This window comes from Herpailurus yagouaroundi, unplaced genomic scaffold (genome assembly GCF_014898765.1).
Source record: "Herpailurus yagouaroundi ecotype Mexico unplaced genomic scaffold, PumYag 164, whole genome shotgun sequence".
NCBI classification, from domain to species: domain Eukaryota; kingdom Metazoa; phylum Chordata; class Mammalia; order Carnivora; family Felidae; genus Herpailurus; species Herpailurus yagouaroundi.
Window position 1 is genome coordinate 35,915,177 of NW_024412405.1, and position 24,199 is coordinate 35,939,375.

General features: G+C 39.8%; 2 protein-coding genes across 5 annotated transcripts in view; one reads left to right on the plus strand and one right to left on the minus strand.

Moving 5' to 3' along the window:
- BORA (BORA aurora kinase A activator) overlaps positions 1-1,086 on the minus strand; it is a 29,046-nt gene extending 27,960 nt beyond the window's left edge. For both annotated transcript variants that reach the window (XM_040487383.1, XM_040487382.1), the window contains exon 1: positions 900-1,086. In XM_040487383.1, coding sequence (XP_040343317.1) covers positions 900-1,037 — 138 coding nt within the window. In that variant the 5' untranslated portion in view covers positions 1,038-1,086. The remainder of the gene's footprint in view (positions 1-899) is intronic.
- Positions 630-19,215, plus strand: MZT1 (mitotic spindle organizing protein 1). 3 transcript variants are annotated; one of them, XR_005794027.1, is made up of 5 exons: positions 630-873; positions 1,213-1,308; positions 11,254-11,399; positions 15,730-15,924; positions 17,462-19,215. XR_005794027.1 is itself a non-coding variant. In XM_040487384.1 (4 exons), exons 1-4 carry the CDS (start codon positions 801-803, stop codon positions 17,483-17,485), a joined length of 339 nt encoding a protein of 112 aa, XP_040343318.1. In that variant the 5' UTR covers positions 649-800; the 3' UTR covers positions 17,486-19,215. The 3 variants fall into 3 exon arrangements, 2 of the variants coding, with proteins under 2 accessions (XP_040343318.1, XP_040343319.1); XM_040487384.1 differs by lacking the exon at positions 15,730-15,924 and having other exon boundaries at positions 649-873; XM_040487385.1 differs by lacking the exons at positions 630-873; positions 1,213-1,308; positions 15,730-15,924 and adding an exon at positions 6,735-6,896.
- Positions 19,216-24,199: the final 4,984 nt, after the last annotated feature.

Genomic DNA, 24,199 nt, shown 5'->3' on the forward strand with positions numbered 1-24,199 from the left:
AGTATGACTGATGAGGGCTAAGAAATTAACCGCCTTTGGTTGCCTCTCTTCAAACATCCTCCTTTCGCTGACTTCCAGGGTAGAAGGCGAGACTGCATTGCTTTCAGTCATCGGGGGATACGACCGTGGATAAAGAATCCACTTCTTGGAAGGCTGAAGCAGCTGGTTTCGTTGGGTGAGGAGCAGGGTGGACACTCAAGCCAGTGTCACCCCCAACCCTACACGATCATACTTTGGCGTCCCCCCCCACCCCCAACTCTTCCTCACCTACTCCCTCGCTGCTCCCATTCACCCCGGGGACAGTGGGCAGGTGGGTTCCGAGAAAGGAAAAGTGATCTCTCCAATTCCAGACAAGAGGAAAGGCCAGGGACTACAAAGAACATACCTAGTGGTGTGTGTAAAAAGGAAGCCCCCCAATAGGCGACTCCAGGGCGCTCCCGAGGGGCCAGGCCAGCTCCCACGACAAGCACAGACTCTTTAACTCCCCGCTTCCGCGCTGTCTTAGGCCAACCAGGGCACGGGCCTTGTGGGGAGCTAGCCAATCGCGACGTACCGCTGTCCGCGAACCAACCAATCGCATCGAGGCCGCGTAGTAAATTCGAATGGCAACTCCTCGCTTCACATTCCGCGCAGAGTAACGAGGCTCCAAATTTAAATCAACGCAGCCTCACGCTGGCGACGAGCGCGAGGGGCGGAGCCTGCCCGGCGTGAGCTGGGGACGCGCGGTGTGATTGCCCAGGAGAAAGGAAGGCGCTCCAGTTCCGGGTCAGGCCCTTTTCCCGCCTCCCTCGGCCTCCACCATGGCGAGTAGCAGCGGTGCCGGGGCGGCGGCGGCGGCGGCGAATCTGAACGCGGTGAGGGAGACCATGGATGGTGAGTGCCCGTTAGTCCCCCTTTACCTTGTCTCCGTTTCCCGCAGCCAGGCCTCCCAGGCGGCGATGAGTCCAGAAGGACTTTAGGTCCACTTCCTGCCCCAAACAGCATCTTTGAGGGTTCTCCCAAGGGACCCGCCAGGGCCGTAGGGCTGATGGCCCCATCCTTTGGGAGTTGTCTCTTCGTTCTTGCGTAGTTTGTCGCGCGCACGACGTTCGGGCCCCCACGTCAGCCCGGCACGCGCTCCGTGTTTACCGCGCGGGAGCCGCGCGCCGCCCCCTCCCCGCGCGCCACGCCCCTTCGCTGCGTCGGGTCCTCTTGTCCTTTCCCCCCTTGCAGGCCTCGGGAGCCGTTGTCGCCCCACGCACCCACTTCTGAGCCGGACCTGGTGCAGAGTCCCCCTTCCTTATAGTCCCGAGCGAGGACAGTCTGCAGGTCTGTAAGCCCCTTGCAGACAGTGGCCTTGTGTGTTTGGTCACCTCTGTGTCCTTTGTCTCTTAGCAGTACAGTAGGCGCTTGTTAGGTCAACCCCTTCATAACTGCTCTGTTCGTCCTGGATCAAGTGACGCCCGTGTCTGAGACTGTAGGTGTGTTTAACCTGTTTTCGTGCCCGCAAGCAAGCGGGCGTAAAGCCTGCGCACACGTGCTAGACGTGTCTTGGAGTTACCCTTTCTGTTCTCTCTACTCGCTGCCGGCTCGGCCACTTTGTACTCCTGGGGGTGAGTTTAGACAAGCTACTTAAACATCATTGAGCCTGCTTCTTTCTTTATTCTGTGTAAGATGAGATCACTTCCTCCTGAGGTTATTGTGAATATTTAAGACAACCAGGTAAAGGCGTATCAAAGGTGATCAAAAAGTAGTTACTTTTATTTTTATGTTATGTTACGTGTACATCCCACTTGCAGAATCCTTTGTCTCCTTTTTATTCGCATCCATCTATGTGTGTTTGATGGATGTTAAAACATTGCGTTTTTGACATTTTCCAGTGGATACTGACATCAGTCTCCATCTTTATTGAACTCTAACTGTGGTGTGCAGTTCTCACTAAGTAGTGTCAGCCTTCCCGCTGTATCTCCTTGTCTGCTTTACTGTAGGGCCCCACTTAGTGATTCACCTGCTTCTTATGGGGGCTTCTAATAAGGCTTCTTGCTTTTTCTGCACAGGTTGCTGCTTCCTTTTTATTTTTTATTTTTTTAATGTTTATTTGTTTTTGAGACAGAGAGAGACACAGCATGAGCAGGGAAGGGGCAGAGAGAGAGGGAGACACAGAATGTGAAGCAGGCTCCAGTCTCTGAGCTGTCAGCACAGAGCCCGACGCGGGGCTCGAACTCATGAACTATGAGATCATGACCTGAGCCGAAGTCGGACGCTTAACCGACTGAGCCACCCAGGTGCCCCGCTGCTTCCTTTTTAAAGAACTACTTATATTATTAGAATCTTTGCATCTAAGTTTTTACTTACCAAGAATCTATTTGGTGTTTCTCCGAAACGTAGAATTTTGTTCTTAACACCATTTTCAGCTTATTTCCCGTTCTTTCTCAGTGTACCACAGCATATTAGTTTTATTTTTTAAGTGGACTTAAATACATAAGAAGTGATATGTGTATAACATTACAGGTTTCCCCAGCTTTCCGAAAGCAGTGTTCCCATGAAACTTTTCCTAAGCTGAAATGGTATAAAGTGAAGAAGCAGTTAGTATTAACTTACATGGAAAATTTTTTGAGTGTTCTCAAATCCAGAAAACAATCTTTCTTGGACTTTTCTGATACCTTAAGACACATCTTGTTAACAGATATACAAAAGAAATAGAGATAAAGCACATGTGCTCCCGGTAATAGTTCAAAGCTCTGGCAGCTTGATGGTGAGATACTGAGTGTAATTCTTGGGGAAGGAGCTTGGCAGTGATGCTCAAAATGCTGGGGTTACATGATAATGGCTTGCTGCAAACAAGCACTGAACACTATTTTCACTTTCTGCCTTTTTTTTTTTTTTAACCCTCTTTGGATTTCTTTTGGTTAGCAAAAATAGCTATTAATATAGATCTTTCGTAAAAGCTAAGTGGAGACGAACTTTCAAAAAGTGGGGCGATGCTGGTTTTGTTTTACATCTTTGCTTGGAAGCCAGTGGGTTTTCTAACCGAATGGAGAGTAAGAGGCCTCACTTCCTGTTAGTTTTCTTATGTTAGCTATGCTCAGGTCCTTATTTATATGGCCATAGAATCCCATTTGAATGGAAAACTCACATTTTATTGCTGGTGGAATTGCCAACGTACAAATGAGAACTGATTGTATTGTTTGCATCAAGATTTTTATTGAGAGAAGTGTGTGTAAAATGATTATTGAGAGTATAAGCATGTGAAAAAGTGAAGAAATGACATTTTTTTCTTTAAAGTTTATTTTAAAGTTTATGTATTTGCTTTGAAAGAGAGGGAGAGCTGGGGAGTGGCAGAGACAGGGAGACAGAGTGAATCCCAAGCAGGCCTCACACTGCCAGCACAGAGCCCGATGTGGGGCTCAAACTCCTGATCCCTGAGATCGTGACCTGAGCCAAAATCTAGGGTTGGACACTTAACCGACTGAGCCACCCAGGTGCCTCATAAAGTCTATTTATTGAGAGAGCACGCACACACGGGAGAGGGAGAGAGAGAATCTCAAGCAGACTCTGTCAGTGCAGAGCCTGACGCGGTGTTCGAACCCACAAACCGTGAGATCTTGACCCGAGCCAAAATCAAGAGTCCGATGCTCAACTGACTGAGCCACCCAGGTGCCCCTGACAGATTGTTTTAAAAATAAAAATTCATAGAGAGGCTATGTGACTTTGAGAATGCTGCTCCTCTATACACAGTTTGCCCACAAATCTCAAGATAGAAAGGCCCCAGGTTGGCACTGGATCACCATTTGTTAAATGTGGCAGTTAGGGACTATTATGTCCATTAGAACTCTAAACTTACAGAAAATCCCTGCCATATGTCATGCCATAATTAGAGTCTAAGACAGTCACATAAAATGTGAAGTTGAATTATTGCAAAGTTAACAGAAAACTATATTTTCCATGTTGTCTATAATAATTGAGACACAAAGGTAAACACAGTGACACACTATAAATAATTGACCATACACTGAATTGGACAAGTTTACATGTTGTCATTTTATAATCCCATCTTCCTTCACATTCATTCCCAGAAATAAAACTTTAGCTTGCCCAACGGGCTAGACTGAACTACCCAAATAGCATTAATATATGAAACTCTGTTAATGTGGGGTTTCCCTGTATTTATATCCACCCATGAGAGCCAAAAGTTTTTGAATCTGACTTCCCTCCTTCAAGGTCTAGTATATTTCTCCTCATTTTACTCCTCTCCCATCAGTACTAGAGTCAGCTAATAGTAATTTAATCTTTTAACATATCTGAATGATGTTAGGGTTGTAGAACTCAGCTATGAACATTTTTATTTTTATTATGAAATAAAAGCATTTTGATGATACTTCAGAAGCAAGTAGACTTTATATTTTATCTATGTGGCTCACTCTGAAAGGAACCTGGCCGATTCTGGTCCTAATTTAGTATACGGTCTTGTATCAGTCCCCTGCTCTCATTTTTAGATTCTTAACATTCTCTCCCAGATTCCTTCTTTAAAATGTCAGCCTTTTCTAGATGTCTGGGTGGCTCAGTTGGTCAAGTGTTTGATTTCAGCTCAGGTCGTGATCTCATGGCCCATGAGTTCGAGCCCTGCGTCAGGCTCTGTGCTGACCGCTCAGAGCCTGGAGCCTGTTTCAGATTCTATGTCTCCCTCTCTCTGCCCACTCCCACTTGTGCTCTGTCTCTTTCTCTCTCTCCAAAATAAATAAACATTAAAAAAAAATTTTTTTTAATGTCAGCCTTTTCAGCTGCCCCTCTCTCTGTCCTCCAGCATATTCAGTGACCTTTTTTTGCTTTTCAGCGTTTTGAAATTTTAGATACTCTTTATTGATAGTTTCATACTTTGAGTTTTGTTTTCCTATATTTTCTTTATGCCTCCAATTCCTACTGGTAATTATGGTTTTTAACAATTGTGTTAAAAAAAAAAAAAACTTCTTTATCTTTCACTGTAGTGCTGCTTAGTTATATACCAGGTAGTCAGCTAGAAAAAGGAGTTAAGAGAGTTCACAGTGTACAAGGCAGTGTCAGTGAAACAAATGTATATTCCTTGCTGTCAGTCTAATTACTGATGGGAGAAATAAACCTAGCAGTCATTTTTCTTTCTTTGACCTTCCCTGCCTTCTTTACTAAGCCCTTTCAGTTCTTCCTACATCTCAAATTGAACCACTTGTCTCTATCTCTCCTGTTCATGCCATCTGCCATTCCATCACCAAGATTGCAACAACTTAACTGGACTCTCTTTCCAAGATCTATTCCATACTATGCAGCCAAAGTCTTTTAAAAATGAAAATTTGTTTGTATACTCCCGTTTTTATATCTTGCCAAAGTTCTGAAATCTTCAGTAGAGCCTTAGTGTGTGTTCATGTCTATCTTTTCTCATATTTTACACCTATGTTCCCCCTGTAATTACATTGCCTTTACATGAAGAGCCTTTCAGATCTATGAATTTATTCTGTGAACTTACCAAGTTCTGTCTAGCACAGGAACTTTTGCACAAGCTGTTTTCTTCACTCTCCCTCTCTTTGCACTTTTTCCTGCCTCTGCATTATTCAGGTTGTCTTCACCCTTGAAGTCTAAGTTTAATTGTCACTTTTTCAGAACAAATCTTTCCTAAACACTGTCACAACTAAGTAGGATGTCCTTGTAATTTGTTTTGGAGGTATGCTTTTCTTGTCCCTATTTCCCTTTAAACAAGGATCAGTTATTACTTCAATATCTATCTCACCTACACCATAATTTCATGAGGACTGGGACCATATTTACCTTTTTCATAACTATATTTACAGCAGTAACATAGGCATAAAATACATGTAAGTACCAATTACACAGTAGGCACTATAGAAATACTTATTACCGACAGGTTATGAAGTTAGGAAGTAAAGATCAACATAAATCTTATAAGCAAGCTTAAAGGAAAGAAATACTAGTACTGAGATGGACCTGAAAGAGAGCATGGAATTACATAGAAAAAGGCAGAGGAGAAAAGCATGAACAAAGGCATGAAGAACGAGCAGAGCATTTATGGATAGGAGTCTACCAGGAAGAGAAAACTGGAGAGGAGAATTTGTCGGTATCAGTTAATGATGATGGTGATGATAATGTTGGCGAGTTGGAGTAGGGTCAGAGTATGTGTTCTGGTTGTCTGCTGTCCTGTAACAAACCATCCCACGGTTAGTGAAATAAAACAGCAACAGTTACTTGTCTCTCACAGTTCTGGACATTGGCCAGTCTTGTCTGGGTAGTTCTCATTGGGGGTCTCTCGTGCATTGCAGTTAGTGCTTATTCTAGAATCATCCCAAAGCTTCTTCACTCACGTATCTTCTATTTTTTTTTTTTTTTTTTTTAGTTATTTTGAGAGAGAGAGCGTGAGAGCAAGCAAGCGGTGGGGAGGGGCAGAGAAAGATGGAGAGAGAGAATCTGAAGCAGGCTCTGCACTGTTAGAACAGAGCCTGACGTGGGGCTCGAAACTCATGACCTGTGAGATCCTGACCTGAGCCGGAATCAAGAGTCAGACACTCAACCGACTGAGCCACCCAGGCGCCCCACTCACATATCTTCTAGTTGACACTGCCTATTAGCTGGGCCTGCAGCAGGGCTGTTGTCTGGAACATGTGGGTTTGCTCCCAGTTGGTGGCTGGGTTGCCAGGGAGAGTGTCTCAAGAGAGAGTCAGGAGGAAATTATATTATCTTTTTAAGCCTAGTGTCAGAAGTCATGCAGTGTCGCTGTTGAGAGATGCAGCCTATGAGACCTGAGCATACCTGCACATTCTTGCTCTGGAGGCCAAGAAGGCAAGGCCCTGACTGTTCTTTCTTCCTGCTATTTCTCAGGGAAATGTTTACAGTGACCAATGTGAGGAATGAGGTAACATCTATTCTACTTCAAGGTAAAGAGCAGGCTTGCTAACTGCTTACAGTAAAAGTAGGGATTTTCCATGCTTATTGTTCTTCTGTGACTGTAGTCTGGCAACATAATGTACTCTCTTGCTATGTAAAAAGGAAAACTACCTGGTTATTTCAGTGTTTGCTGAAAAGGTATTCATAAGACCCAACACTTTTTTCCTAATTTTAGAGTCTTAGCAAAGAAGACAGTAAATGCTACACCAAAGGATAGCTATATGAAATCACCGTCATCCTTAACATGAATGTTAAAAGCATTCTAAATAAAATCAGAAATACCTGCTTTCACTGCTTTTTTTAAGCATTAATAGGAAAGTTTTAGCAGATAGTGCAGGATAAGAAAAGGAAAAGACTGTTAAGAAAGATGTGAAACTATTATTTGTAGGTAAAATGATTATTAGAAAACACAAGAGAATCAACTGAAAACCGAAAAACTTCAGTAGAGTTAAAGATAACTGGCTACAAAATAAAAATAAGTATTACGAGCATATTATGCATATTATGGGTATCTGCACTAATCACTTAGAATATACCAAAGTAAGGTAGAATGAATTTGTGAAAACAATCAAAACTAAAAATTAAAGAAATTGATGATTCACTATCAAAATTGATGATGATTGAGCACTTGCTGAAACTTTCTGCTCCAAGCATATAAAAAGGACCGGAAATAATACTAACATGCAATTATCAGCCCAGCAATGTTTAAAAACAAGAAAGGAAGATCTCCTGGTTAGAAAGAGAGGTTTTCCCCAAAGAGAAGAGCAGATGGGCACCACAGCAGGAGATTGGGAATGAAACCTGACAAAGCATGCTGCCCTGCCCGAGAGAAGCTGGGGCCAGAAATGTGCCATCTGCCATGGCCAGGGATTGGGAAGGACCGTCCGTGTGTCCTGTGGGTCTGGAGCCAGGGTGTTTCCACCAGTCTGGTCCAGAGGGCTGGGGCTGGCGTGACACTACCGGTCCAAGAATGCTTCTCCAATTCAGGACATCAATAAAGATCTCCTTTGGAAGATGAGCTTCCAACCAGAAGTCACAGAAGTACCTAAGGTAGATGAAAAACATAAACAACTCACATACAAATTGAAAAAGAGGGAGAAAGTTTAGTAGTAACAGGTAACTCTTTTTTTGAGCACTACCAGATGCCAGTGGACACGGCGTTCTGAGTATGTCCTGTAATCCTCACAATGATCCTGTAAAGTATTATTACCCCACTTTCACAGAATGATAAAATAAAGGCATAGAAAGGTTGCCTTGCTTACTAAGTAATGAAGGTGACATTTGAACTCACCTAAGAGGTACTTAGCCTCTAGAGAGCAGACACTTAAGCATTCTCTTTTCCTGCCGGCTTATACTTAAAGAAACAGAAAACACAAATCTCAAAAATGGCCAAAGATAAAAATATACTTTCAAATAGGTAAAGGCAGAAACAACAGTCATGAAATAAGTGGTTATAAAAAAGCATGTAACTATGAAATAACAAGCAGAGGCACTGGGTCACTCAGGGTTAAGCGTCCCAACTCTTGATCTTGGCTCAGGTCTTGATCTAACAGTTCATGGGATCTAGCCCCACGTTAGGGCTCCTTGCTGACTGGGCAGAGCCTGCTTGAGATTCTTTTCTCTCCCTCTCTCTCTGCCCACCCCCACCCCCACTCCCCACCGTTACTTGCACTCTTTCCTGCTCTGTCTTTCAAAAATGGTTAAATAGAGGCGCCTGGGTGGCTCAGCTGGTTAAGCGTCTGACTTCAGCCAGCTCATGATCTCAGGGCTTCTTGAGTTCAAGCCCCTTGTTGGGCTCTGTGCTGACAGCTCTGAACCTTGAGCCTGCTTCAGATTCTGTGTCTCCCTCTCTCCCCGCTCCCCACTCGTGCGCACGCACGCGTGGTCTCTCTCTCTCTCTCTCTCAAAAAGTGAATAAACATTAAAAAGTTCAGATAAACTTAAAAACAACAAGCAATTCTGAGGGGAAATTAGAAATCTCAAAATAGAGTTAGTGAAATAAATTCAACATAACATGAATTACAGCCTACATACAACTGAAGAGCATTATTGGTATGTTGGCATATCCAGACTGAAGAAATGAAATGGAAAGGGCTGTCAGCTTCCAGCCATGGTGGAGGAACAACCCGGATTTACCCTCCTGCCTGGAAAACAACAACAAAACCGATACAGAACAATGGTTTTCAAGACACTGGACATCAGGCTGTGAAGGAAAGTGATCCTAAGCACAGTAAATGAAGTGAGCCCAGTACTTCCCTGTTCTTGGTACCTTTAGAGAGTTCCCAGCAGTTGGGGGGTGTTGCGAACCCAGGTAGAACTCTTTGGACCCCCTGAGTTAGCAAAAGGAGGTTATTGAGTCCAGGGAGATCAAGGCAGGTAGAGTTTGCAAGACAGAATACCTGAGAGGAAAGAGCTTACAGAGAGAGGATTCTGGAGATCAGGAGAACGGTCCTCCTCAAATATTCAGAAGAGCATTGATTAGCACATATGTATGAGGAAAGTACCCAAAAAGCTAGAAAACGCATCCAAAAGAATTAGAAGGAACAGTACACCATGCTTATACAAGGCTTCTCTCTACCAGCCAGAGTGGAAAGCTTCATAATTCACGAGGCATTGAGTATAGTACTCAGGAGCATCTTTCCTCAGTGATGAGGAACAGTTAGCTGTGCACTAAACAGGGCTCTAATCCGGACTATGTAAATCTTAAATGACTCAAACTGTTTTCAGTTAACTGCATCTCATTACAAAGCTTAAGAATATGTACAGAAATACTTATCAACCAACAAGGTAAAATTTACAATGTCAAGCATCTAATAAAAAATTATTAAGTATACAAAGCAGGAAAATGCAACCAATGATAGGAGAAAATTGAATCAGTTGAAACAGACCCAAAATTGACACAGTTAGAATTAGCAAGACAAGGACCTTAGAACTGTACTCCATGTGTTCAAAAAATTAATTAGCGGCATGGGAGACTTTTTTTTTTTTAAAACTTGAAATTCTGGAGATGAAAATGAATGTCTGATATGAAAAGGGTCCATTTCATGCACATTGTGAATAGTGTAATAGTTTTCAGAAGGAGTTTGACTTAATGGATCATTCAGTATTGTTAACTTGTCCATTCAACACCGTAGTTTTTATGCAATGCAAAGTCAGAATCCACCTGGAGTTTGTTTTTGGAATTGATCAGGATTTTTAAGTTCACTGAGAGAACAAAAAAGCTTACAAAAATGAAAGATTACAAAGAATCTTGAACCTTCTACATGCTGATAAAAGTTAGTAATTAAATAAGATAGACATGCAACAAATCCATAGGTAAATGGGAATTTACTATGTGATAAAGGTGGCATCTTAATTGAATGGTAAAAATATAAGTCACTCAACAAATAGTATTGAGGCAGTGAACTTATTTCAGATCCTATTTTCCACCCGAACTCCAGGGAGTTAAATATTTAAATGTTTATAGGTGGGCAGGAAATAAACTTTGAAGTGATGGAAGGATATACTGATGGATAATTCTATAATCTTTGCATGGGGAATAACCTTCTAAATATAATGCCAAGAGAAAATAATACAGGAAGCAATAGATAATATGTTGACCATTGACTTAACAAATTCTAAACATGCTCTGGGGAACAACCACCATAAAACAAAATTTAATGAAGCCAATATATTTATATTCTGTGCTGCTTTTTGCTAGTGTTTCTCATGTCAATTACTTTTATAAACTACAATAAAATGAAGTAACTATAAAAAATGAAGTTAAAAAATAAACTTTTGTTTTTTACTATTAGATTTCAACAGACATGATTCCGTCAAATTGTAGACGCTTCTAACCACTTTTAAAGCCTTAAATATGTACATTACTGAACAATTCCACTTCTAGGAATTTATCCTAATAAAATGAAATTAGTATGTACAGATGCTTATCACAGTATTACTTCAGTGGGGGAAACATGAGACCCACTTAACTCTTAAAATAGAGTAGCTAAGTAATGTATGGTGTTTTCATATAATGGGATGTTATGTGACTAAATTACATTGTAAAAGGTTACTAAAAAATGGGGAAATGTTCAGAATAATCCTGATTATGATGCATATACTTAAGATATTGAGTGGTAGAATATAAATCACAGTGTAAAATGCAGTTATGTGGAGGGAGGGTGGTGTAAGTCTAGTTTTGGTTCTAGGACTAAGTAAGAGCAAGACAGTATACTTGACAATTTCAAAATCTAGGGATGCTCTGCTAGTTCTTTGATATTGTGCAGTATTCTATGAATTAAAAACAGTAATGTGTGCATATTTTTAAATGTAATTTTTTTGAAGTTTTCTCAATGTCTTTTTCAGTTCTGTTGGAAATTTCAAGAATTTTGAATACTGGCTTAGATATGGAAACTCTGTCTATTTGTGTACGTCTTTGTGAACAAGGAATTAACCCAGAAGCTTTATCGTCGGTTATTAAGGAACTTCGCAAGGCCACTGAAGCACTAAAGGTTAGAGATTTGTATGTTAGTTCATTGTAAATAAAAATACTTTTTTATTTTTTAATGGATTTATGTGAAAGATCCTAGTTAAATGTTATTAAACTAACTTCTGTCACCATTAGAAATTCTGAAAACCAGGATCTTTGTAGCATATGTTCAACTACAAAAATTGCTACTATCGTGGACCATGTTGTCTCTCACAGAAGTCTCCAGCTGTGTTTAGAATTTTCCTTGTGTTGTGACTAACGTTGTGTCTATGCCCAAAAAGATATGTTCAAGGCCGGTACCTGTGAATGTAACCTTACTTGGAAATAGTGTATCAGCAGGTGTAATTAAGTTAAGGTGAGCTCATAATGGATTAATGAGCGATGTTCTTATTAGACAAGGAAAATTTGGACCGAGATACACGAAAAGAGCGCCATGTGGAGACACAGACAGACATGGGAGAATGGCTTTTGACAGTGGAGGCAGAGATGAGAGTGGTGGCCAAGGATTGTTGGCAGCCATCAGAAGCTAGGAAGAGGCAAGGAAGGATCTTCTGCTAGAGCCTTCTGACTCCTTGATGTTGGACTTCTAGCCTTTAGAACTGTGAGAAAATAAATCTCTGTTGTTTTCAGCCACCCAGTTTGTTTGGAACCTGGTGATGGCAGCTCTAGAAATCTAACTCAGATTTCACTTTTAGAAAGTGGGGTGCTGTTGTAATAAACACCTACAAGTGAGGAAGTGGCTTTGGAATTGGGTGATGGGTTGAGGTGGGAAAATTTTACACCACTTAATAGAGCCCAGATTTCCTTGAAAAAACTTGGTAGAACTGTGGACATTAAAAGCAGTTCTGGTGAGGGCACAGAAAAGAGAGGAGAGCTGTACAGAAAGCTTTATTTGTCTTAGAGAATACACACATTATTATGAACAGAATGTTGCTGGAAATAATGGACGTTAAAGGGGCTTCTGGTGAGACCTCATGAGGATCATATTATTGAACTCTGGAGGGAAGGTTGTCCTTGCTATAAAGTGACAGCACTTGGCTCAATTATGTTTTACTATTGGAAGAAAAATAAAACTTGTAAGTGATGAACTTGGATAGCTAGCAGAGGAAATTTCCTAGCAAAGTGTGGAAAGTGCAGTCTGATTTTTCCTTTGCTACTGAAAAATAAAATATAAGAGGAATGAGAAATCAAGGAAGGAACTGGTAAGTGAAAAGGAACCACCACTTGATTTGGAAAATTATCAGCCTTACCCCAGAGCATGCTCTGGAGAGAAGGCCCAGGGTTTGGATGTGGTAAGGAGATTATGTGCATGACTCCTAGATGCAGTCACCTGTCTGTGCACAGAACACTGCCAGCCTGACTGAAAGCAACCGGGACAAAATGAAAGAAGGCTAGGGTTCTTTAGGAAGGAAACTAACACAAAAAGGTAAACAGAGCATATTCACAGAGCAAAAATTTATCATAAAGAGACTATCTGTACAGTTCTCACTGCTAGCACCCAGAAGTTCCTGGGAGCTCCCCCATCACTAACATGTCCTGTTCCCCTTCCAGTATCTACTGTCCTGACTTTTATGGTAGATACTTTCTTTGAACAGTTTTACTGTCTAACATGGGTCTTTAAACACTGCAGGCTAATTTTATAAAATTTTCGAGCTTGATATAAAGAGAATCTTAGAGCACAATCTTTACCTAGTTCTTCATTTAACATTATGGTTTTTTTTAATCTTTATCTTTGAGAGAGAGACAGAGCATGAGCATGAGCAGGGGAAGGGCAGAGAGAGGGAGACACAGAATCTGAAGCAGGCTCTATCCAGGCTCTGAGCTGTCAACACAGAGCCCGACACGGGTCTTGAACTCCACGCACCACGAGATCAGTACCCACGCTGAAGTCAGAGGCTTAACTGACTGAGCCACCAAGGCGCCCCCATTTAACATGTTTGAGAGAGTTTTTGTGTTTTGGTTTTTTTGAGTATAGTTGACATACAATGTTACATTAATTTCAGGTGTACAACTTAGTGACTTGACAGGTTTATACATTATGTTATATGTTTATCAAAAGCTGCCATCTGTCCCATGACATCACTATATTTCTTTATGCCTCGCCTTTTATTCCTGTGACTTATTCATTCTGTAACTGGAAGCCTGTCTCTCCCTCTCCCCTCACGCGTTATGCCCATCTGCCTCCCTGCTCCCTTCTGCAACCATCAGTTTGTTCACTTTTTATAGGTCTGATTCTGATTTTGTTTTTGTTTTTTTGGATTCCACTTATGAGTGGGATCATGTGAGGGTCATTTATGTTGTGTGTAGCTGTAACACAGTCCTTTCCACTGGAATAATCATGCTTCATCACACAAATATACTACTATTTATTTATCCTTTCTACCTTGTGTGGACATTCGATTGCTTCCAGTGTGAGGCTATTAGGAATATGCTGCTGTGAGTATAGTTGTCCATGTCTCGTGATGCATATATGCATGCATTTCCTTTGGGTGTGTATTCTAGAAATAAAGTCTCTTGGTTGTTAGGTTATGTTTATCTTCAACTTGAATAGATAATGCTAAACTCTTCTAAAGTAGTTGTGCTAATTTCTGTTTCCAGCAGCAGCATACAAATTTCCCTTCCTTGCTCCACGTCTTTGTCAATACTTAATATTGGGAGTGTTTTTAATTTTAGTCATTTTTGCTGGGTATGTGTAGGTTTCTTATATGGTTTTATTTGCATTTCTTCTAATACCAGTGAGGTTGAATGTTCTTACATATTTTTGGCCATTTTCTTTTGCGAGATAACCGTTTCAAGTTGCTTGCCCATTTTTTCTGGCTTATTTTCCCTTTTTTACTGGTAGTCTTTCCTTAAGTATTCTGAATGTGAACCTTTTGTTAACTGTGCATGTAAGATTACTAAGTTCTTTTAGTCAGGTTTTTAAATAATTATAAAATCTATTCAGACTTGGGGCACTGGGTGGCTCAGTTGGTTAAGTGTCCAACTCTTGATTTCAGTTCAGATCATGATCTCACAGTTCATGAGTTCGAGCCTTGCTTTGGCCCCACACTGACCGTGCAGAATCTACTTAGGATTCTGGCTTTCCCTGTCTTTCTCTTCCCCTTCCTGTTTGCAGGCAGATGCTCTCTCCCTCTCTCTCTGTCTCTCTCTCTCTCTCTCTCAAAATAAATATTAAAAAAAAAAAAAAAACCGGGAGGAGAATCCTGAAAAGTTTGTAGCAAAGAAGAAAATTGTTAATTAGAACTTTTTCATGTTTTCTTTAAAGGCATTTTTGAAATCTGTATATAATTTGTATTAAAGAAGGAAACAAATCCTTCAGAACCACCCACAAGATAACCAGTGATATTTGGCAAATACCATTCTAGATGGTATGCTACTTTAAAAATAATGTGAACCACACCTGTCTTTCCTTGACCACTCTTTACTCTTTACAGACTTTTTAAATTTTTTTTTTTAATGTTTGTTTATATTTGACAGAGACAGAGCATGAGTTGGGGAGGGGCAGAGAGAGGGAGACACAGAATCGGAAACAGGCTCCAGGCTCCGAGCTTTCAGCACAGAGCCTGACGTGGGGCTTGAACTCATGAGCCGTGAGATCATGACCTGAGCCAAAGTCAGACGCTCAACCGACTGAGCCACCCAGGCGCCCCATTTTATAGACTTTTTAAATGTATGGTTGTTTTCCCCCTTTTGGGTGGTTGCTAGTAATTAATTTCTCCCATACTTTTTCTTTCAGAACTAAAAATAGGGTAAGGAAAAACTGTTCCTATTGTGTTTTACTGCCTTTACCTTGAAATCCTGGTGATAAGAATATAATTGTATGGTACTTAACTGTATTTTAGAATGTGTAAAATATAAATCGAGGACATCCTGAAATGTTGCAAGGAGCTGTTGGTCTGAAACATCCAGTTTTTCCTTTGTTCTTTAGTTAACTGTAGAAAATTGCAACCATTCTTCATTAATTATTTTGCCTTTCTTTCTCATAGATTTGTATACTGATAATGTTTAAGTCATTTATAGTAAAAGTAACTGGTTGTGTGTAACACAATTAGGTCCGTTTCTTAAGCATCAATAGATATGTCACATTATGTGTATCTCTCACAGCAGATAGGACATTCGGTGCAGTTTTTAAAAAATAGACTTTATTTTTATGAATGATCTATCAACACTGAATTTTGGTGTTGTCTCCTTAGAGCTAGTATTTGTGTGTAAGTAATTATTCACACATTGTGAATTCAGAAATTCTGGGCAAAACCTACTTTCCTGTATCTTCTACTTTTAGTGCCAAGGGGCCTTGAATTGTACTGTTGATGCATTCCTATGCAGAATAAGCCTTGCCCTTTCTCTTGCAGCTGTCCTGTATGATGATATCTTAGGGTGACCGACGTGTCTCCTCACTGTATGAACGTCTTGTACAGCATGAGGACATTGGAGACAGCTGGGAGAGAAATGAGGGATTCAATAAGTCTTGTGTCCCCACCCATCCTCCCAAAGGAGGGAATAAATGTACACAGGAAAGGGAAGTGTCAAAGACAAGACTTGTTAAGGTTGGTTTTTCCCCAGGGCCAATGCTTACGAGATTTTGGAGTCTCTAATGACAATCTGGTAACTAGTTCTCTAGGATGCCATTACTGTCCTTTCAAACAGAGTAGTGCTACATTCATGTAATGGGAATGCTGTACAGGGTTAATGGTTTGCTTAGTTTAGGTGAAAATACTTATTTCAATGTCTGTATCTTGGAGGAGAGTCTCTAAAATTCGTATGAAAATGGAATGCGGCTGGACAAAACGTTAAAGGTACTTTAATTTTTAAAAATTTCTGTAGTTGTCTATATTATTTCAAGTCTTATTTGAAGTAGATGATACTAAAAAGTGGGTTAGGAAGAAGACAAAGTACCTAAAGGTATGTAGCTAAAACTAATATAAGAACCTATAAAGGTAGAAAGAAGTAAGAAATCTATTAGAATAAGGGGAATGTTTTTCAAACTAGTTTTCTAATCCTTGTGAATAATAAACCTAAAGAAGCGAAAGGCTAATTAGAATAGCCAACTATCTGGACGAGGTAGGTTCTGTTGATTGCAGAGAGAAGGTTTCAGATTGAGAACTACAATTTTCCCATCACGTTAAGTGATTTTCATGAAAGGCCTTCGGACTTAGACTAAACATAAAAGCAAGTTTTAATTATGAAGTTGAAACATACATGAATTACAAGTTTACCCTGTATTTCTGAAACACTTGTTTAAAATCATCATTTTCGGGGCGCCTGGGTGGCGCAGTCGGTTAAGCGTCCGACTTCAGCCAGGTCACGATCTCGCGGTCCGTGAGTTCGAGCCCCGCGTCAGGCTCTGGGCTGATGGCTCAGAGCCTGGAGCCTGTTTCCAATTCTGTGTCTCCCTCTCTCTCTGCCCCTCCCCTGTTCATGCTCTGTCTCTCTCTGTCCCCAAAATAAATAAACGTTGAAAAAAAAAATTAAAAAAAAAATAAATAAAATCATCATTTTCATATTTGGAATTAAGAAATTACTTGTTTAAATTTTTATCTTTTAGAAATAAAAGATCACATCATTTACTGATAATAATATAGTGTCTGGAAATTCCTGCAGAATAATTGGGGAAAGTATACAAGTTGGTGGAATAGGTGAAGCAGGATTAGCCATGTGTTCAGTATTCCTTTTGCCCTTTTTTTCTCTGCCCTGTAACAGAAAGGTCTTTTCCATTCTTAATCCCCTTTTCACACTAAAATGAAACATGCAGAAACAGATAAACCAATAAAGACTGGATAAGGTGGATACAGTGTGTGGACAAGGTCTGCTGTGGGTCAGTTTTTCAAGTAGCAGTATATTTTTATTTTTACGTTAACTGCATTAAGATGATATAACAATTTTCCACTGTTAGCCTAGCAGTCAGTTCAAAAGGTCCTTCTAATGTACTGCAAAAAGTGAAAAACACTGCATTATCCTGATGCAAGTGGCTTGGTATATGTGGGGGAGGAATTGTTTGTTAATGACAGTACAGTATTGACAAATATATCTCTGTGGTGTCTTTTCCATGATTTTATTATAATGAAACTTACTTTCTTGTTCTAGGCTGCTGAAAATGCGACAAGCTGACTTTCTGGAGAAATCCTGATGAGATATGTCAGGCTCTTCAAGAGGATTTGAAGATTGCATTGTAGTCAAGAATGTACAATGAAATTACTGCATGCAGCAGTGTAGAAACATTTTCCTTTTTAAAAGAATTATAAAACCATAGCTTTATAAATCAGTGGAAAATGGCTTACAGAGAGAACTATCAGATGTGTTTACATCACATCTTACTTTTTTTTAACAGCTCTAATGCTGGTTCATATTTATGTATTCCTTATTTATAGCTCTGATAGCTTTAATTTTCTAAGCAGTCTGTCTATCAGATGTGCACATCTGCTGTGCCTGGTTGAAGTATAGTGGAGCCCATCAGAAGTAATGTAGTAGTTATGACTTGTTGACATTTCCATTATAAAATTTAATTTTGAATTGTTTATGCAAAATAACCGTGGATTCATGTTGTATTGGGTTAAAAGTTGACAGAATTTCAGCCACCTTATTTATGGATTTGATTTAGACTTAGGTATATCAGAATCTTTCTTATAAGAGCATGGAAATCATTGTTTTCATCTGCTCTTTAACAAAGAATATTTAGTTTTTTAAACAGAAGTTTTTCTGGCAGTTAATAGTATGAACCAGATTGTTTTTGTATTGACTGAAAAATAAAACTTAGAAACTTAGATTTTAAAAGTAATGACAGTGCTTAGTTTTATTTGTCATTTGGATTATTTACATTTAATGAGAATATTAATTGGCAATATTTTTTTCTAAGTTTTATACTCTAAACATGATGGCCTAGAAAAATAAAGCATAGTGAAACATTTCCAACAGGCAAAATTCTTTAATTTTATTACAGAACAAAAATTTGAGTGGTTATCTAATAAATCACTAAAGAGGAAGTATCTTTCAACAAATATGATATTTTCTGAAGGAATACATATTTGCAGTCATTAAGCAAAAAGTAAATAATCAAATGTTCTATATCAGGAATCGTAAGTATCAACTTTCTAAGGTCACTTTTTTGTGTCATTATTTTTTCCCTGAAAGTTTTAATGAATCAAAGTGATGGTTCAAAATAAATTTTGGGAAATTTACAATAGTGTTAATTCTGCTCCTGTAACAGAATCTCAATGGGATATTTTCCCCAAGACTAATATTTTAATCTGATCTTATTTTAGGTTTTGTTAGCATTCTTTTAAATGATAGTACAAGCATTTACTCTAGCAGCTTTTTTCTTCAGACAAAGTAAGGCTTAGTAGTATCTAAGTGGCAACCTCTGTACTGTTGTAAAAATCTCATCTTTTAATTATTTTGACTTTGTAAGTGGATAACCTCTTTACCAAGGGCACTGGAAGGTCTATTGGCAGAACCTGGTTGGGAGACAATAACGACTTGTGATGCTAAATCATTTATTTGTTAATAAACACTGCATATATTGCATGTTGTTACTTACAAAATCATAAAGAGAACACATTTGTCAGGCTCCAAAATTTGTATATACCCTTAGGCCACAAGAGTTAATAGTTTTATTTATGATTTTGTAGATTAAGTTATTTATGTATGAAACAAAGCAGGAAAATATATTGAGTATGTTTACAAAGAACTTTAATGTGTTACACTTAAATGTAAACATATATTTTTAATGCATACTTAAGTACTATTTAACAAAATCAAAACAAATTATAATGATACAATTGGCAGTGTTATGCATGTTGTCAGTGACAAAAATAAAACCATTTTGGTGGTATTGGCATGTACTTTTGATTTAGTTTATGCTTTTGTGTGTACAACTTGTGTTTCTGTAGGTATTCTTATATTTAGATGCTGATTAGTTACATGTGAATGAAGACTATTTGAGGGCAGACTAAATTTACAGTGTAAAATCAGGCTTGAGGTATGAAATGGAATATTTTTCTCCTGGTACTTAAAGGAGATAGCTATATTAGCATTGCCTAGGCTTCCCCTGGGTGGGTTAAGCGTCCAACTTCAAGTCACATGATCTCCTGGTTTGTGAGTTCCAGCCCCTCGTCAGGCTCTGTGCTGACAGCTCAGAGCCTGGAGCTCACTTGGGATTCTGTGTCTCTCTGTGCCTCCCCCAGGTGCCCTAAGCCACATTTTATGTATATATATTTTTACATTTTTTTTCATGTTTGTTTTTTTGTGTGTGTGAGAGAGAGTGAACAGGGGAGGGGCAAAGAGAGAGAATCTGAAGCAGGATCCATGTTGTCAGCACAGAGCCTGACCGACAAGGGGCTTGAATCCACAAACTGTGAGGTCATGACCTGAGCCAAAATCAAAAGTCAGATGCTTAACTGACTGAGCCATCCAGGCACCCCTTGCCTTATTTTATATTTCAAAATGTGTGCAACATAAAATTTACTATTTTAACCATTTTTAGGTTTTACAGTTCAGTGACAGTAACAACATTCACACTGTTGTGCAACCATCACTATCTAGAACTTCTATTATCCAAACAAATTCTACCCATTAAGTGGTAACTCCCCACTTCCCTTTAGCCCATTTTTCTAGGTGAACATTTTTCTACTTTTTTCTGTGAATTTGACTATTCTAGGTACCTCATATAAGTCAAATCATACAGTATTTGTCCTTTCATGTCTCTTTTCACTAAGTGTTAGGTTTTCAAGATTCTTCCATTATAGACACAGCTGGGTGGTTCAGTCGGTTAAGGGTCAGACTTCAGCTCAGGTCATGATCTTATGGTTCATGGGTTTGAGCCCCACATTGGGCTCTGTGCTGACAGCTCAGAGCCTGGAGCCTGCTTCGGATTCTGTGTCTCCCTCTCTCTCTGTCCATCCCCTGCTTGTACTCTATCTCTCTCAAAAATAAATGTTAAAAAAAAAATTAAAAATATTCTTCCGTTATGTATCAGAATTTCATTCCTTTTTAAGGCTGAAAAATATTCCATATTAATATGTCTACCATATTTTGTTTATCCATTCATCCAGTGAATATTTGGGTTGTTTCTGTCTTGGCTATTGTGAATAATGCTGCTTTTAATATTGGTATCTAAATATCTAGTCAAGTGCCTGCTTTTGATTCCTTTTGGTATATAGCCAGAAGCAGAATTGCTGGACCTTGTGCTTAATGTGGAATTAATTTTTTGAGGAACTGCCATATTGTTCCATACAGTGGCTGTACCATTTTACATTCCCATTAGCAATGTTCAAGGATTCCAGTTTCTCTGCATCCTTGCCAATGCTTTGTTTTTGTTTCTTTAAATAATAGCCATTGTATAGGTGTGATGTGGTAACTAATTACGGTTTTAATTTGCATTTCCCTAATTGTTATCTTGACCATCTTTTTATATACTTACTGGCTATTTGTGTATATCTTTTGAGAAATGTCCATTTAAGTCCTTTGCCCAATTTTCAGTTGTTTTTGTTACTGTGGATTCTTTTTACATTCCGGGATGATAATGCTTATCAGATACATGATTTGCAAATATTTTTTTCCAGTCTATGGGTTGTTTTTTCACTTTCTTGACAGTGTTTTTTGCACAATTTTTTAATTTTGATGAAGTCTTATTTAGGTATTTTTTTCTTCTGTTGCCAGTGTTTTTGGTGTCATAGCAGAGGCACCCCAGAATGCTGAGTTGACAGGTGCAAGGCTGTAGCATAAGGAAGAACCCAACATGGTGTAAGCTCTGCAGTTCTTACGATCTCTCGGAGTCAGACTCACCTGGTTTCCTGTTCAGCGCCATGATTTTGGGCAAGTTACTGAGATCCAGCGTCCTTTTATGAAAAATGGGGGGATTTATCCCTACCTCATAGACCGTGTGTGGAAGATTCTTTGCCATGTACCTGAAACACACTAAATGCTTATTTTTGTACAAACATTCCATTGAGTCAAGAGTGAAGAGCTGTTTAAGAATGCTGCATAAAACTAGGATAGTAAAACAAACTAGGTGCCCACAATGAAATGTGGAGCTGTGCTTCCTATGGCAAGTGACTGTGAAAACTCCCCCTTTTGGACTTCCTGACTCCATTTGAAATGATATTTTCTTTATTTTCACAGTTATACAGGAAGGAAGATCAAGACATCCTACCAATAAAACTAAAAGATTAATTGAGTGTAAAGTCTTACATAGCTAATTAGTGAAAGGAGCCCATTGGGGATGGAAATGTGTTGGGAGAAGCAGGATTATGAATAATTTCAAAATCTCTATTTTCAACATAAAAAGAGCTCATTGTTCTCAGTTGCTTCTGATAAACCCGATGGGAATATCAGTGATCTTTGTTCCTGCTGAACACTGAGAACCATCGTGTAATATAGGAGCAAACAGCTGGCTAAAGGAAACCTCAGGCGGAAGTCGGCATATAGAACATGGTGAGGGAGGAGGGGTAGCCAGGGAGAGAGAATTTGGTAAGGCTTAATTTTGGCCCCAGATGTACACCATTCCTGCTCTCCTCTGGCTTTACCTAATAGACACAGAAAGGACTTTACCAACTATGGCCAAGTTTAGAGAGGAAGAGAAGAGTGTTTTCAGTGGACCAAAGACGAAGGGAAGTGCTCTGATGTCACGATCTCCTGCGCCGTTGCTAGGTTGAGACGCTACCATGCAAGGACCGTGGGAGCCCTGCAGTCTCAGGGAAAACTGGTGTGACCCCAGCCTTCCAGGCAGCAGCCACCAACACAACGCAAATAGGAGAGAGGGCTGTTGTGATGGATTATTAGGACTCCCACGCTGTCACTTTCATCAGTTCAGAAGGGTTTGAGAAAATGTTGGGATGTAGCAGTAAATCTGGTTAACAAGGGAGCCCATAAGGAAAACAAGGTGTGGAGGAGAGAGGATGCTTCTCCCTCGGGATTTCTCCAGTCTTTTCTAATTCCACTTCCAGCATTTTGTGCCATCTTTCTTGTTTCTCTCACAGACTCAAGTTGGAACAAAGGAATCCATGCTAAGATGTTGCTAATGATGTGTCTTCCCTCTCTGGGGAGAGCCGAGTCCTGGAAGTATCATTTAACATGAAGGGATGTAGTCAGCTGGACAACACAGGGCAGTAGGGGAGAGGGTAAGATTGGCAGCTGGAGAGTTTTGAATCATTTGACTGCTGGACCTAACATTTCCCTCAGCCATCCACTGTGAGGCCAGGTCTTAGCATTGGCTAAGGCCCGCCTTGTGACCCACGATAATAAAAAGTGAAGATCGAGCACTGCTCCCTTTGGCTTTGCTTTCATACCTTGTCCTCAGCATCTCATTTCGGGTAGAATTTACTTCTCCTCCTGGTTAAGCCCCCATCACTCAGCTCTCAAATGGCAGGAGCATTTTTCAGTCTAGTCCAGTAGGGAGATGCTAAACAAACAAGTGGAATCCAGTCTACACTGCACTGGAAACAAGGTAAGAACAAAGTACTGTTACCACTAGTACCAAAACCAACTGGAGATGCCCCTTCATGTACCGTTCTAACGCATCAAATAGGCTTAACATAGTGGTGAAATTATCAAGCCCCACCCCCCCAAAGTAGGGATGGTTGTTATAATTCTTGCATCTCTCAAAAGAATTGTTATTTTATTCTATTAAATATTTGATGCATGTAGTCTATAGCAAATAATTGTGTACTGTCTCCATAGATAAAGGCATTTTAACCACTTCCTTCTCTCCTAATTAAGGTGTAATTTAGGATTGTTCAATGAATCAATCTTTTTTTTAAAATATTTTTAAAAGTTCACTTATTGTGAGAGAGAGCAGGAGAGGGACAGAGAGAGGGAGAGGGAGAGAATTCCAAGCAGGCTCCACTCTGTCAGCACAGAGCCCTAAGTGGGGCTCAAACCCATAAACTGACACCATGACCTGCGTGGAAACCAAGAGCCAGATGCTCAACCAACTGAGCCACCCAGGCGCCCCTCAGTGAATCAATTATCTTAACTTTAAATTGAATACCTTATTCACAGTATTTCTCAGATTCTCACACTTCTCTCCATCTATATATAGATAAATTTTGACACCAACTTATGAAAAATCAATCCCTTGTCCCTTGGGGGCCATCTTACCCTCAAAGAAATTCCTATTCTTGATTCTTGAATTCTTGCCCTTATCACCATACATGTAGTGAATGCTCAACACGTATTTACCAAATGAGTGATGTAACAATCATACATTGGTGACAATAATGTTCACATGAAATCTTGCTGCAGTTATTAGTATTCTTTTTCCAAAAAGATCCTGAAAAAGCTTGTTGTTGAATGGTGTATTCCATCACTGAACTTTGACATTCCATTGTTCTTATTTTAGGTTTATGGTCCTTCCATGTCAATAATTCCCTGGCTTCATGGTCAGATAGAATTGCCCTAAAACTTTGGGCATCTAGCTTCTACAAGCTTACTTGGTGGAAGCAATATATTTCTACTCTCCTGTATTTTCCCCTTGAAGCGGACAATAAGCTTCAGGAGGCAGGCGTGGTATCTAGCCTGGCACTTGGAACATCGTAGATGCTCAATAAAATGTTTGCAAATGGAATGACTAAGTTCCTCCATTTACTCCTTTCTTAGTGTCAGGGCAGGCTACAGAGTCACATCCTGTACATTCTGGGGAAAATGGAGAAGTAACAGTTTGTCACCTGCTATGTGTCAATCACCAGGCTGGATGCCATACATAGATTACTTCATGTAATTTTTACAGCAACCTTGTGAAGTAGGAATTCCAACTTTACAGGTCAAGAAACTGAGGCCCAGAGAGGTCTGTCATGAAATATATATGTGCACAGGAAAATTTTCTTATTC

Coding starts and splice junctions, on each gene's coding strand:
- MZT1 (XM_040487384.1), top strand. CDS start 801: ATGGCGAGTAGCAGCGGTGCCGGGGCGGCGGCGGCGGCGGCGAATCTG. Junction 874..1,212: donor GGTGAGGGAGACCATGGATG/GTGAGTGCCCGT, acceptor CCCCCCTTGCAG/GCCTCGGGAGCCGTTGTCGC. Junction 11,400..17,461: donor AGGCCACTGAAGCACTAAAG/GTTAGAGATTTG, acceptor TTCTTGTTCTAG/GCTGCTGAAAATGCGACAAG.